Source organism: Saimiri boliviensis, chromosome 3 (genome assembly GCF_048565385.1).
Source record: "Saimiri boliviensis isolate mSaiBol1 chromosome 3, mSaiBol1.pri, whole genome shotgun sequence".
Taxonomy (NCBI): Eukaryota; Metazoa; Chordata; class Mammalia; order Primates; family Cebidae; genus Saimiri; species Saimiri boliviensis.
In genome coordinates, this window is record NC_133451.1 from 148,772,496 (window position 1) to 148,786,839 (window position 14,344).

Consider the following 14,344-nt stretch of genomic DNA (forward strand, 5'->3'; position numbering starts at 1 on the left):
AATAGGTAATACCTATAATTTTCAAAACAGAAGATTTTACACAAGTTAATGTAAGTTGATTTTCTATTCTAAAACCAGTAAAGGAGTAAAATCTAACACATAACTTTTGGGCTACAAGGAGCCCACCTAGCTTTGCATTGTATGTGGTCCGTAATCTGATTTCCAGAATGTCCTAATCTTAACATGGAAAATTGTATCTCAGAGAAGCCCTAACTCAGTTCTGCCTTGTAATAGCTTAGCACTTATGCAGTGCTTTGCTGCCTTCTTGGCCAAAAGTTCTGAGAGCTGACTAAAGTAATTTGAGAAGGGTTTGTGTGAATTAAGCATGCAGTTTTCAAAATGAACTTTAAATCTTTACAATAACTGCTGCAAGTAAGAAAAGAACCTGATGAGTATTGTACATTTTAAAATAAATAGACTGCTCATTTTGTGTTAAGGATGTTCTTTGTGTCACATACTGTTTTAAATATGTCATTTTAAAAATATAATATTGACAGACCCTATTGAAACAAACCACAGTTTATAATTTCATTGATTTAAAAGTCTTTCATAGAAAAATCAGACTTACTAAGCTTTAAGAGTGACTTAACCCTTTGGGAGGCTAAGGTGGGCGGATCACCTGAGGTCAGGAGTTCAAAACCAGCCTGACCAACAATATGGAGAAACCCTGTCTCTACTAAACCTAAAAAATTAGCCAGGCATGGTGGCACATGCCTGTAATCCCAGCTACTGGGGAGGCTGACGCAGGAGAATCACTTGAACCTGGGAGGTGGAGGTTGTGGTGAGTCCAGATTGCACCCTGCAGCCTGGGCAACAAGAGTGAAACTCCATCTGATTTAAAAAAAGGGGGGGGGGTGACTTATTTAGACACTATAGTGTTTGCTATTAATTTTCACAATTTTAGTTAAGATAAAATCATTTTTTCAGAGAAAGAAAAATGAGCAGGCATATATGTATAGTTGCACATATTTCCTGATTTAAAATTGTTATTTTTCCCAAATCAACCTTCCTGGGAAAAATTATTGCTCACAACTGCTGATAAATAATTCTTAGGTCAATGTTTTCTGTTTCAGTTTAATTTGATTTGCTTTATTTTTTAGGAAGATGGGAAATAGAAGAGTTGAAAGAAAACCAGGTACCTGGTGACAGAGGACTGGTATTAAAATCTAGAGCAAAGCATCATGCAATATCTGCTGTATTAGCAAAACCCTTCATTTTTGCTGATAAGCCCTTGATAGTTCAGTAAGTGTTGCTATGTTTTTGAATACTTTCTCTGAATTTTGTATTAGCTTCGGCTTCTGAATGTAGCTGTATTTTGAAAATGGATGTAAAAATCTAGATCTTTCTTTTTTGTTTCACTTAGTTAAATACACAAATGTGCAAATACACACAAACATATCTATGCTTTCAATTAAAAGCAGGTAAATAATAAAGTTATATAAAGATCAACCACTCTTATGACCTAGTACTAATATTTACATTTGTTTATTTCAAGGAGTTGTATGTGGGCTATTAAGCAATGTATTTATTTTGGTCTGAGTGCTTGCATTGACCAAATGAGGAATAGATAGTTTGGATCCCTTCAAAAAAATTTTAAAATAAAATTATATGATATATGCTGTAATAAAAATAATTCTGCAGCCATAAACTATATAATGCATAGTAAAAATCACCATTTTTGTTATACTCTTAAAATTACTTGTTATCAAAATATTAAACTTAATAAATTCAGAGTAGAATCATAAATATTGCTATTAAACCAGTGATAACATTCAAAGGCAGAAATTTATCTTAAAAATAAATGTTTATGAATACCAGTGTCTTTCAAGCATGATCACCTTTGAAAGATCACAGTCTCATTGATAATCCTTTCCTCCAACCTCTCCACTTCTCTACCATGCCTGGCATGGTGCCTCACAGGTATAATCCAGCACTTTAGGAGGCCAAGGTGGACAGATAACTTAAGCCCAGGAATTCAAAACCCATCCAGGCAACATGGCAAAGCCCTGACTCTACAAAAAGTTTTTAAAAACTAGCCAGGCATGGTGGTGCCCGCCTGTAGTCCCATCTACTCTGGAGGCTGAGGTGGGAGGATCACCCAAGCCCAGGAATTCAAAGCTGCAGTGAGCCGAGGTCACACCACTGCACTCCAGCCTGGGTGACAGAATGATATCCTGCCTCAAAAAAAAAAAAAAAAAAGAAAGAAAAAGAAAAGTAAAGAAAAAGAAAGAAAAGAAAAGGAGGATCAAGAGTTGAATAGCAGTCTTTCATATGATTAAAAATAATTCAAAGGAGAGTGAATGTCTCCTCTTAATATTGATAAAATGAAATGGGGTAAATAAAATGAAGAGATTTATATTAAATGCTGATTTATGTCATAACTTTAAAGCTGCTTTTCCCAAATTGTATATATGTTAATATACATGAATATAATTGAAGATGAAGAATATCCTAACTTAAAAAATAGGAAGTATGTTAGCCCATTAATGACTAAGAAGTTCTACATATGAAAACCTGTTTTCAGCATTACTGCTGTGTTTCTCAAACATGTTTGATCATGTAAGTTTATTTTCCCACCTAACAATAATTACTATTTAGTGGAACAATTTGAGAAATGATACTCTAAAGAAATCAAGGTTGACGCATATTCTGCGTATGTCCTTGGTTTTCCTATGGCTGGAAGCTTAGCAGCAGTCAAGCTGTATGATAAACATTTTGCTAATCCATTGTGAATCATTTATACTAGGTAGAAGTTAATGATCTGAAAACTCTGAAACTTTACAGTATGAGAAATAGACAAAATGATTGAATCTAGGCATAATGGAACAACAAAACCATCTTCACATTTATGGAACCAGTGTACAAAATTGTTTTTTCTAGTTCTTACCATTTTAAAGAATACTTTGTCCTCAGATAACCTATTATAAAGCAATATCTTTTTATTTTTTTCTAAAAATGGTGACTTTTAAGTCATATCATGCATCATGTCTTCTACTTGTAGTCTTTAAAGACATATATTTCATAAAAAATTTTTATGAAAAAAATTGCTTAAAGACTATTTTAAGTCTTTTTTAAGTCAGCTATTGCTTAAAATAAAGACTTTGAGGAAAATGAACTGTTCTTTATTTTAAAAATGAAAAAGAACAAAAGAATACCTTCCTTCTGATTATCACAAGCATTTTGAGCATGTATTTGCCCCTCATTGGGCATGATAGCCTTTAATCATCATAACAATCCTTTGAGGTGTAAGTATGGGCCATGTCTCCATATTATAGATGAGCAAATAGAGACTTAGAGCTTAAATGACTTGCTCTTACCCAAGGAGTCACTAGAGTCAGTGGCAGAATCAGAATAACTCTCAAGTCTTTTTAACTTTAAAGTACATGCTTGTAGCCACTGTTGTTGATAGCTTAAGAAATAAAGCATGGTAGAAAGCATAGGGGAAAATCACCCCTTGCAAATCAGAGATACTTAAAATTTTGTTTCCTCTGTTGTTTTAATACAAAATATGTACATCAATTGAGTTCAAACTGTTAAAATTTTGTATGCTATTATACAAATTATGATTTATATCATATAAATTATGTTTTACCTTCTTGTCACTAAATTTCTTCAGAAAAATTTAAAACTATAGTCCCTTATTAAAATGATCATTATTTCTGGTTGTTTCTCTAGTTTTCATGTCTTTTTGTTTTAATTCATTTAATGAAATCATAACCTTTTTTTTTTCTTTTACTGTTTCCACTTTGACAGCCATTTCCTCATTGATTTTTGTCACATATAATTCATCAATTTAACAAAAAAATCTCTCCTAAATTCTATTTAGTAAGTCTATGCTTCATTGCAGTAAAAAGGTTATTTACTTTTAAAAACTACCAATAAATAAAAAAACTTAGCTGAGAATTACATTGTGTTGTAAATTCATGAGAAGACGCTCCTGTTAGTTCACTCTTTTAGCTGTTATACTAAAGAGCAAAAATTTTCCATATCTCCTGGCTGTTTAGGTCTGAAAAAATCCAGCTTATTGATTCAGATTATGCATCTCTGGTGGAGCTATTTAATTAAATGTACAACTTATTTAACATGGTAAGGTGTAGTGACCTCTAGGTATCTAAGATCATTAGTAATTTCTTAGACATCTTGCTTTAGCTGTGGTTCTTAGGGCTTTTTTTTTTTTTTTTTTTTTTTTTTTCAGTTTATAAAGTATATGTATAGTGCCTACCTTATCAGAATTTGAAGTTTCCTCTTACAGTTTTAGTCATAGTATCTTACTCTTAATCTCAATTTTGATGGAAAAATATTTAAACAAATTGATTGGTTTGTCTGCAGTTGATTATAATCATTCTATTTTTAATATTGTAATGATGTGTTTTGTATTACAGTACTAGAAAAGCATTTCTGCTTATTTCCTATAGGTTATAGATACGCTTTATAGGAGCTTTCTAATAATGTAAAAAACATTATACTTACATGAATTGAGAATAATACATTAGATTTTAAAGGGCAATTTATAATTTTTATTTATCAGTAGTACGGTTCTTTTTCCCTTTATTCAGATATGAAGTAAATTTTCAAGATGGTATTGATTGTGGAGGTGCATACATTAAACTCCTAGCAGACACTGATGATTTGATTCTGGTATGATATTTTAATATTTATGAAAACCTTATTAGAGTTAATAAGTATTTTTAAGGAACAATTGATAAAACTGAAAATTTCTTCTTCAACTGAAATTGAAAAGAACTGTAGATACTTTTTTTCAACATGAATTTATATAGTCACAATTTGCCTTCAAGTTTTATATAAAGCTGTGTTACTTGAAGGCACCAATTTTATCATCTTTAACAACATGAAAAAGTTTACCATGTCTGTAAGACAAAGAATACATAGTACTTATAAATTCTCTTGAAATATAGTTTAGAGTTATTTTATTTACAGAATAAGACTCCTAGGTTTGTTTAGAGAAGTATGATAACAAAGTGAAACAGTGAAACAAAATGGCCTAAGAACCAAATTAAAAGGGATTGGCAGCCCACAGAAAGTAACTAATTTTAAAAACTTTCAGTGATGAAGCAGCTTTATACTTCTAAGAGGTTGTATTGGGACCCTTGGAAGGTTGGGTATATTGCTTATAGCCTTCTCAAGAGGCTCTTTTAGACTTTCTGCATATAACAGAAATAAGATAAATGAGACATCGGGGGATATTTTCAGAACACATGGCTGTATATAAGCTATGAAATGTGGATGAAAGGCTTTTTCTTATACAACTCATAATTATTAGGATCAAGTGAAAGAGAGGCCATTGTAGTATATGCCGAAGCTCTTGTTTTAGATGTAAGGGGATGAACACTTGAAGGCAGGACGACAAAAAAATCTAATGCCAAGTACTTCTATAAGCACTTTATCTGATTAATTCACTTAATCCTCAGAGAACTCTTATAAGGTAGGTACTATTATCATCTCCATACTTCAGAGGTGATGAAATGGAGGTGCAGAGAGGTTTAAAAATTGACTCAGGGTGGCATACAGCTAGTTTAAGTGGCAGTGGTAGGATTTGAACCCTAGTATCTGACTCCATACCTCATGCTGTTAACTACTATGCCATGCCAAATAAAGAGAAATACATGTCTCCATGTCTGTTTTTATGTCTGAACAAATCTCTCTTCATTTTGTGCTCAGAGGGTCATTTTCTGGTATCATCCTAAATAATAGTAATGGATAATAATTTTAGTCTTAAGGCCATAAATATGATTTCTTCTAATGCCTAATTCTCTCAGTAAAATATTAGTAGTACAAATTTACATAGATAATTAAAGCAATTATGATGTTGCTGGAGTATTTTCTGCTTCTGTCCTACATTTTCAGGAAGGAGGTAGTGTGTACTTAAAAAAATCTATATTGAAGTAAAATTTGTCATTTTCCTATGTCCTTTGTTGTTACTTATATTAAATAGCTGGCTCTTTGGTGAATTATCATTTAATATATTTTTGTAAACTCTTCCCATTGGATAGAATATAGAAATTCATTAAATACTCTGTGATTCTGGACTAATGTCAACACATCTCTCTTTGAAGGAAAACTTTTATGATAAAACATCCTATACCATTATGTTTGGACCAGACAAATGTGGAGAAGATTATAAACTTCATTTTATCTTCAGACATAAACATCCGAAAACCGGCATTTTTGAAGAGAAACATGCCAAACCTCCAGATGTAGACCTTAAAAAGTTCTTTACAGACAGGAAGACTCATCTTTATACCCTTGGTATATCCTTTTAATTCATTCATGTATTCAAAAATATTTGCTCACTATTGATATATTCATGGCAAGTGCTTTAGGAGAAAACAAACGTGTACCCCATCCTGAAAGAGTTTATCTTTTTGGGAAAATAGGACATACATAATGACAGCACAGGTAAAAGATAAAGTTCCAGATGGAAAAGAGATGAGACACAGCCAAGAGTTCACAAGCAATATTACTTCCAGCTTGGAGACTTGGAACCAAGCTAGGAAATATTATCTTTGAACTCATCTTGAAGTAAGATAGGATGTGGAAGACAGTAGGGTAAAAGGACATTTTAGATGTTGTGACAGTGGTGCTGTAAGAACAGAAAACTAGAAAATAAAAGGGACGGAGCCCTTAATGCCAGGCTACAACATTTAGACTTTATTCTGTAGGCAGTTGTGATTATTGTTATGTCCTACGTCATGTTGGTTGTGCCATGTACTTCAAAAGGAAAAGCACTGAGCAGCCATATATTAATATACTAAAGTAAGTAGAAATTTGCATAGGTTTGGGGGTGAGGGACATTATAAGGAATTGTTTCTTCCATTCTCAAGTATAATGGTTATAGAGCTCTGGTCAGCTCACGATCAAAATCAGAGCATATTAGAACCTAATAGGACATTTTGAAATGGCTCTATTGGCTTCTTTTCTCAAGTCTCAACTCCACCCAAGATTAAAGTGTCACAATCTTTTTCCCCCAAAGGTGGCTGCCATTGTAGAAACATTCATTTTGTCTGCTAGGGCAATGCCCATTTAATCTTAATATCAGATTTGTTATAATAAACATCTTCATGAAATAATTGAAAAATAAAACTAGGCATTTTGGGGAACACCAAGTAAACTGTGGAAATAATGAGAGAATATAACTAGAACATTTGACTTTGTACAAACCTGGCCAAAAGCAATTTGGTAATACATGTCAAAGGCCATAGAGGTTTATATCCTCTGAAACCACAATTCCACTTTCAGATACTTATTCAAGGGAAATAATCCAGAAAAAAGAAATTTACTTATGTATGAAGATATACTGAAAATTAGAAGCAACCTAAATGTTACAATTAGGGGAGTTTTCTGTACCATACAAAGATGATAGCAATGAAAATATTTAGCAACAGAGGGAAATGTATATAATATTAAAATGGTGAGAGCAAGATTCAAATTATAGGCACATCATAATGGCCCTGCAAGCAAAGAGGGAAGGACTAGGGGAAAGTGACTAATTTTCATTCATCACTTGACATGTACTATGTTGTATGCCAGGCACTTTGGAACCAACATGTGAGGTGAGCAACAGTCTCTCTATTTTGCCTTGGCATAGTTAAATAACTTGCCCCAGGAAACAAGAGTAACTGAAGGGCTGGAATTGAAAATCAAGTCTGACTCTTAAACACTTATTTTTCGTACTACTATACTTGTGCTAGGATTATTGAATGACTTTTTTCTTTTGAAAAATCTTAATACTATTATAATTTTATGTCACTATTCTGTAGTTGTTTTAAGAACCTTAAGAGTACCTTTATAGACTTTCTATGATCCAGTGCCTTTTGTTATCGATTAAGATATGTAATACAGTTTTCTAAATGAAAATATTTGTGGAGGAGCAAAGATTTTGAACAGTCTTTTTTCACATATGTCCGTTTGTCATATGGATTCTTTGTTTTGACTGAAGTTTTTAAGAATCAATTTCAGTTGCAAAATTTATTCAGAAAGCTTTTTTTAAAGATTTTTCTCTCTTTTGAATTAGGAAGGATCAAGTTTTTTGCCGTTAAGATCTTACTCTTAGCTCTTCTTCAATCTTGATTTTTTCATTCATTTTAGTAATGTAATTTTATAATCTCAGCTTTAATGCAAGAGGAAATTGTGGAGGAAAGAGAAGAGAGAAACTATTAGTTTGGCTTTGTATTATTTGAGTTTGTACATAAATTGAATTCTTTGGTTTTGATATGAATAATTTGGCACTGTGATTGAAGCCTCTGGATATTGTTATTACTTCAGAGCTACTTCTTCATAAAATGGTAGCCCACTTCACTAAAGTCAAGATGATCCTTATATTTGTTGATAGCGCCTAACTTCTTTCACTTACTGAAAGCAAATGTTAGACAGCTATTTACATCTGTCATTCTTTCCAAAGATCTAAGCTTTATCCAGTGATCCTCATATTTCCAAAATGAGGACAGAGATCTTTTATTTTCTCACTACAAAGGATAAGGGAGTCCTTTATGTCATTTTTGACATGGGACTTTTAGAGGGCCAGAATTTACCTTGAAACAAACATGCAGGTAAATATAAACTTGAATATTTTAAATTACCCTTAAGATATTTTACACTATATTATGTAAGTCATTGAGTTTGAATGCCAGTGAACCTTATCTTTAAAGAGTTCTATGAAATGGCAGTAACATATCAGTGTTAATTTCCTGATTTTGTGCTTGTATGGGGGTTATATAAGAGAATATATTTGTAAGAAATAGGCATTAAAATATTCAGGGGTGATGTGTATGAAGTCAGTAACTTCCTCTCAAATGTTTCAGGAAAAAAACTTAAGTATAACTTGTGTTATGCTTGCAACACTTGAAGATTGTATCAAAAAAAATTTAATACTGAAAAAGATTAGGTTGTATTCTATGACTATAAAGAGTAAAGCTGACTGGTTATGAGTTCCCAAATGAACTATTTGGTATTATTTTTTATTTGAGAAGTAATGGAGCATTTCATTGTTAAAAAAAAATGCAGTGTAAAACAAAATTGTATCTTTATTTAGGAAATATATTTGGTGATTTCGGAATATTTTGATTTAATACATTGGTTATTCCTCTGTTTCTGGTTGGGAATAGAAGCTTTACCCATGAATTTAAGGATAAATGCATTATTTAAAAGATTATTTTTAAATGTCTATCAAAACGATAACTATAATATATTAAAATTGGTCCTTAGTGATGAATCCAGATGACACATTTGAGGTGTTAGTTGATCAAACAGTTGTAAATAAAGGAAGCCTCTTAGAGGATGTGGTTCCTCCTATCAATCCTCCCAAAGAAATTGAAGATCCCAGTGATAAAAAACCTGAGGAATGGGATGAAAGAGCAAAAATTCCTGATCCTTCTGCTGTCAAACCAGAAGACTGGTAAGCAAAGAATTCAGTAGCAAAGTATTATTTGGCATAACTAGGTAATGCAACAACATGTAAGTGAAGTTTACAACTAATGAAGTTTATTCCTTTAAACATCAGAACTACTTATTTTATTTTGGGTGAAACATTTTCTAAAATGGATTTTACACTTCCCTGCCTGTTAATATTTTTTACTTCTATTGATAATTATGTTGCATTTTTAATATATGTTTATTTTTGTTTTCAATGCTGTGGAGAAAAATTTCATAATTCCAAAATACTAGTGCTTTAATTTTCATTCTTAGTTTGATCTTTATTGTATGTGTGTGATTGTTGTATATAGTTGTACTCTTTTTTAGTTAATGATTACTTGGCTTTAAAATAGCCATATCCTCAACCTCTTATACAACTATATATGATTCTCTTATACTAGCGTGCTTAACCATAAATTTTTCACTAGCTGAGTATTTGTTTCCATTCTACAGGATTATATTTTCCTTACAAAGAAATGTATTCAGTTTCTGAGTTTCCATAGCTTGTGTTCAGATGGTGAGAGATACCTGTATCTCTCTCCATTTACTGAGGTATTCTTTGTTCTTCAAATATGTTTTATAATTTCTCCATAAAGATCTTGTTAACTTTATTCCTGAGGACTTTTTTTTCTTCTGATTGGGTAACTCTTAATTTCAGTTTCGCCGAATAGATTATCTTCTTCTGTTTAGTCCAGCATATTAATTATCTATATATTTGTAACAAATTATCCCAAAACATAGCAGCTGGGAAAACAAAAACAACACATTATGTCCCATGGCTTCTGAAAGTCAGAGTTCTAGGGGAGGTTTAGCTGAATGGTTATGGCTCAGGCCCTCTGTGAGGTTGCAGTTACATGAAGGTATACCTTCATATATATGTCATATGAATTAAGTCACATGAAGGTATACATTCATATGATACAGTATACATAGCTTTTGACATGGACTAGAGGCTCCACTTCCAAACCGGCTCAAGTTGCTATTGGCAAGAAGTTTCCATTCTTCCTCACTTGGGTCTTTCTTTAGGCCTCTTCATAATATGGCAGATGGTGTCTCCCAGAGGGAGTGAGCCAAGAGGAGTGACAGTGCAACCACAGAAGTAGTGGTGCTTTGTATAACCTAATCTCAGAAATACCATGCCATCACCTGAGTTGTATCATTTGTCACACAGACCAATCCTGGTACAATTGGGAGGGAACTATACAAGGATATCAATATGAATCAATAAATAATAATAGAAGTTCTATTTTTAGTTTACTGAGAGTTTTTTTTTTATGATTGAATGTTGTATAAGTACCTTTTGTGCATCTATTGAGATGACCCTTTGGGTTTTCTCCTTTATTTTCTTAGTATGGTGAATTATATTGGCTGATTTTCTAATGTTGGACTGACCTTACAATCCATTTGGTCATCAAATATTATGCTTTTTATATTTGCTTGGTTCTAATTTTATTTTTTCCTGTCCTGTTTATTGAGGTATAGTTTCCATATAGTTAAATTCATTTTAGATATACCATTCTGTGAGTTTTAATAAGCATATACAATGATGTAACCATCACTACAATCATGACATAGAATATTTCCATTATCCCCAAAAGGACTCTAATATCCTTTTTTCCTTATTTCTCTTTTCTGCCTTTAAACCTTGGCAACAACTGATCTGATTTGTGTCCCTGTAGTTATATCTTTTCCATAATATCACATACAATGGAATGATACAGTATATATAGCTATATATAGCTTTCATAGCTGGTTTCTTTCACTTAGAATAATGCTTTTGTGATTCAGTTGTGTTGTTGCATGTATTAGTTGTCAGTTTTATTGCTAAATAGTATTCTTTTTCACATTTGATGGAAATTTTGGTGGCAAATTAGAATAAAGCAGTGACAAACATTTGTGGACAGGATTTTGTGTGGAAATAAGTTTTTTTTTCTTTTTAGGGGTAACTACTTAGGAGTGGGATTGCTGTATTGTACAGTAAGTGTGTATTTAAATTCATGAGAGACTGCCAAACTTTTCCAAAGAGCTGTACCATTTTGCATTCCCACCAGCATTGTGTAAGACTTTCAGTTGTTCTACATTTACAACATTTTACATTACCTGTTTTTGTTCTTGTTTTTTGTTTGTTTTCCTTTGGCTATTTTTAAATGTTTGTAGTGACATCGTAGCTGTAGTTTATAGTTCCCTAATGACTAATCACACTGAGCATCTTTTCATTCACTTACCATTCATATCATTTTATTGATGAAGCATCTTTTTGATTTGCTCACTTTAAAATTGTTTTTTTATTATTGAGTTATGAAAGTTCTTTATATTCTGGATGTAGATTTCATATTATCTATTGCTCTGTAACAAATTACGCCAAAACATACTGGCTTAAAACAATATTATTTCAGTTTCTGTGAGTTGGGAATCTGAGTGAAACTTAGCTGAGTCCTCTGTCTGGCTCTGGGTCTCTCACAGGTTGCAACTGAGGTGTCAGCAGCAGCTGCAGTTATTTTAAGGCTCAACTAGGGTAGACACATTTTCAGTCTCACTAGGTGTTTTTTGGCAGGATTCAATTCAGGAAACTAAATTGTGAATGGACTGTGGGCCTCATGTTCTTCCTGGGATTGGACAGAGTCTTCCCACATTGCAGAGTTCCTTGCAGTGTGGGCCTTTCCATAAGGTAGCTCAAGACATGACAGCTCTCTTCAGCAATGAAACAAGGAAGAGGGAAAGAGACTGTAAAGAGGAGGGAATCTCAATCTATGCTAGGTTAACAGTGTTCTCCAAAAAGTCATGTCTACCCAAAACCTGTGATTGTGACCTTATTTAGAAATAAGGTTTTTGCAGGTGTAATCAAGTTAAGAGGAGGTCAGATTGGGTTACAGTGGGCCCTCAATCCAATCTGACTAGTGTTCTCATAAGAGGAAAATTTGAACAGAGGCACACAAGGAGAAAGCCATGTGACAAAAGAGGCAGAGACTGGTGTCATGTACCCACAAGCCAGGGAATGCCAAGGATTTCCAGAAGCTAGGAAGAAGCAAGGAAGGATCCTCCCATCGAGCCTTTGCAGAGAGCATGGTCCTGCCAACAACTGTGATTTTGGATTTCTAGCCTCCACAACTACGAGATACGTGGAAGCCCCAGGAAGTTAATACATGTCTTTATAACTTAGTCTTAGCAGTGCAAATCTTTGCTCATTAATACCAAGTTATTAGGCCCAACCCGTGCTCAAGAAGAGGGAATTATGTATGGGAATGAGTTACCGGGAGGTAGGGATCATTGGAAACCCATTTCAGATGCTGCCTGACTCAGTCAGAGAGGAATGCAGTCCTGATCGGCATTCTGACTGCAACCCATCAAAGAGGCTAATCCAGAGGACCTAACTAAGTTATGCTCAGATTCCTGACCTACAGAAACCACACGGAAAGAGATGTGACTATTTTAAGCCCCTAAATTTTGAAGCAATTCGTTATGCAGCAATAGACAATTAATATAAGATATATAGTGTACAAATATCTCCTCCCAATCTGGAGCTTGCCCTAATTTTCTTAATAGAAATTTTAAATTTTCCTGAGGTACAATTTGTGAATATTCATCTTTGATAATTCATGTGTTTTGTGTTTTACCCAAAAAAGTTTGCCAAAATGAAGGTCACAATGATATTCCTTTTTTTCTTCTGAACAAATAATTTTCATGAAAACTCTGTTCTGAGTTAGTTGTTTTACATAGTGTGAAATATAAATCAAGATACAGTAGTCCTCCCTTACTTGTGGGGAATATGGGCCAAGACCCCCCAATGGATGCCTGAAATCAAGGATAGTACTGAACCCAGTAAATACTACCTTTTTTTGTAGACATACATACTTAAGATAAAGTTCAATTTTTTAGTTAGGCACAATAAAGGCACAATAATAGATTAACAATAACTCAAATAAAATAGAACAATTTTAACAGTATACTGTAATAAGAATTATGGGAATATGGTCTTTCTCTCTCTCAAAATATCTTATTGTACTTCCCTTCTTGTGATGACATGAGATGGTAATTCACATCACATTCACATTTAACTGAAACTGCAGAAAGCAGTTAAGGAGGGGACTACTGTACATTTTAAAAAATACAGATGTCTAATTGTTTCAGCATCTCTTATCATCTATTTAATGTCTCTAATAATCTGATGTCCTCACTTTCATTCTTAATTTGGTAATTTGTGTTTTTTTTTTCTTGGTATGTATAGCTAGAGGTTTATCAATTTTATATAACTTTTTGAAGAATCAGCTTTTTTATTAGTTTTTCCCCTCTATTGTTCTCTTTCTACTTCATTATTTTCATCCTTCCTACTTTGGACTTAATTTGCTTCTTTTTTTCTAATTTATTAGGGTAGGAAATTTTCCTTTTCTAACAGCAGTACCTGTAAATTTTCTCTAAGCATTTCTTTACATTCCCCAAAATCTCATTTATAATAGCATTCAGTTCAGACTGTTTTCTAATTTCCCTGTGATTTCTTTGATCTATGTGCTTTTTACGTGTGTTGCTTTATTGTAAATTATTTATGAATTTTCCCAATATAATTTTTACTTTGGCACCCAATTTAATTACATTGTGATCATACAGAAAATATTATTTATGAGGTTAGAGTTTTAAAAATATATATCAATTGTATCAGGTTGGTTGATAGTGTTGTTCAAGGTTTCTATTATCCTTAATGGTTTTCAGCCTGTTTGTTGAAGAGTATTATCTGAGAGAAGAGTATTAGTTTTCATTTATAATGGTGGATTTTTCTTTATTTACTTTCAGTTCTGTCAGGTTTTGCTTTGTGTGTTTTGAAGATGTTAGTAGATGCATTCACAGTATTTCATGACCTCTTGAGGAACTGACCCTTTTATTATTGTAAACTTTATAAACACAGTGTTTTATAATAGTCTCT

General features: G+C 32.9%; 1 protein-coding gene across 4 annotated transcripts in view; it reads left to right on the forward strand.

Annotated features, from left to right (window-relative positions):
• Positions 1–14,344, forward strand: part of CLGN (calmegin) — a 63,558-nt gene that overhangs the window by 24,039 nt on the left and 25,175 nt on the right. For all 4 annotated transcript variants that reach the window (XM_003928026.4, XM_010338650.3, XM_010338651.3 and 1 more), the window contains exons 5-8: positions 1,101–1,242; positions 4,557–4,638; positions 6,075–6,267; positions 9,223–9,412. In XM_003928026.4, the coding sequence (XP_003928075.3) occupies positions 1,101–1,242; positions 4,557–4,638; positions 6,075–6,267; positions 9,223–9,412 (607 nt within the window). The remainder of the gene's footprint in view (positions 1–1,100; positions 1,243–4,556; positions 4,639–6,074; positions 6,268–9,222; positions 9,413–14,344) is intronic.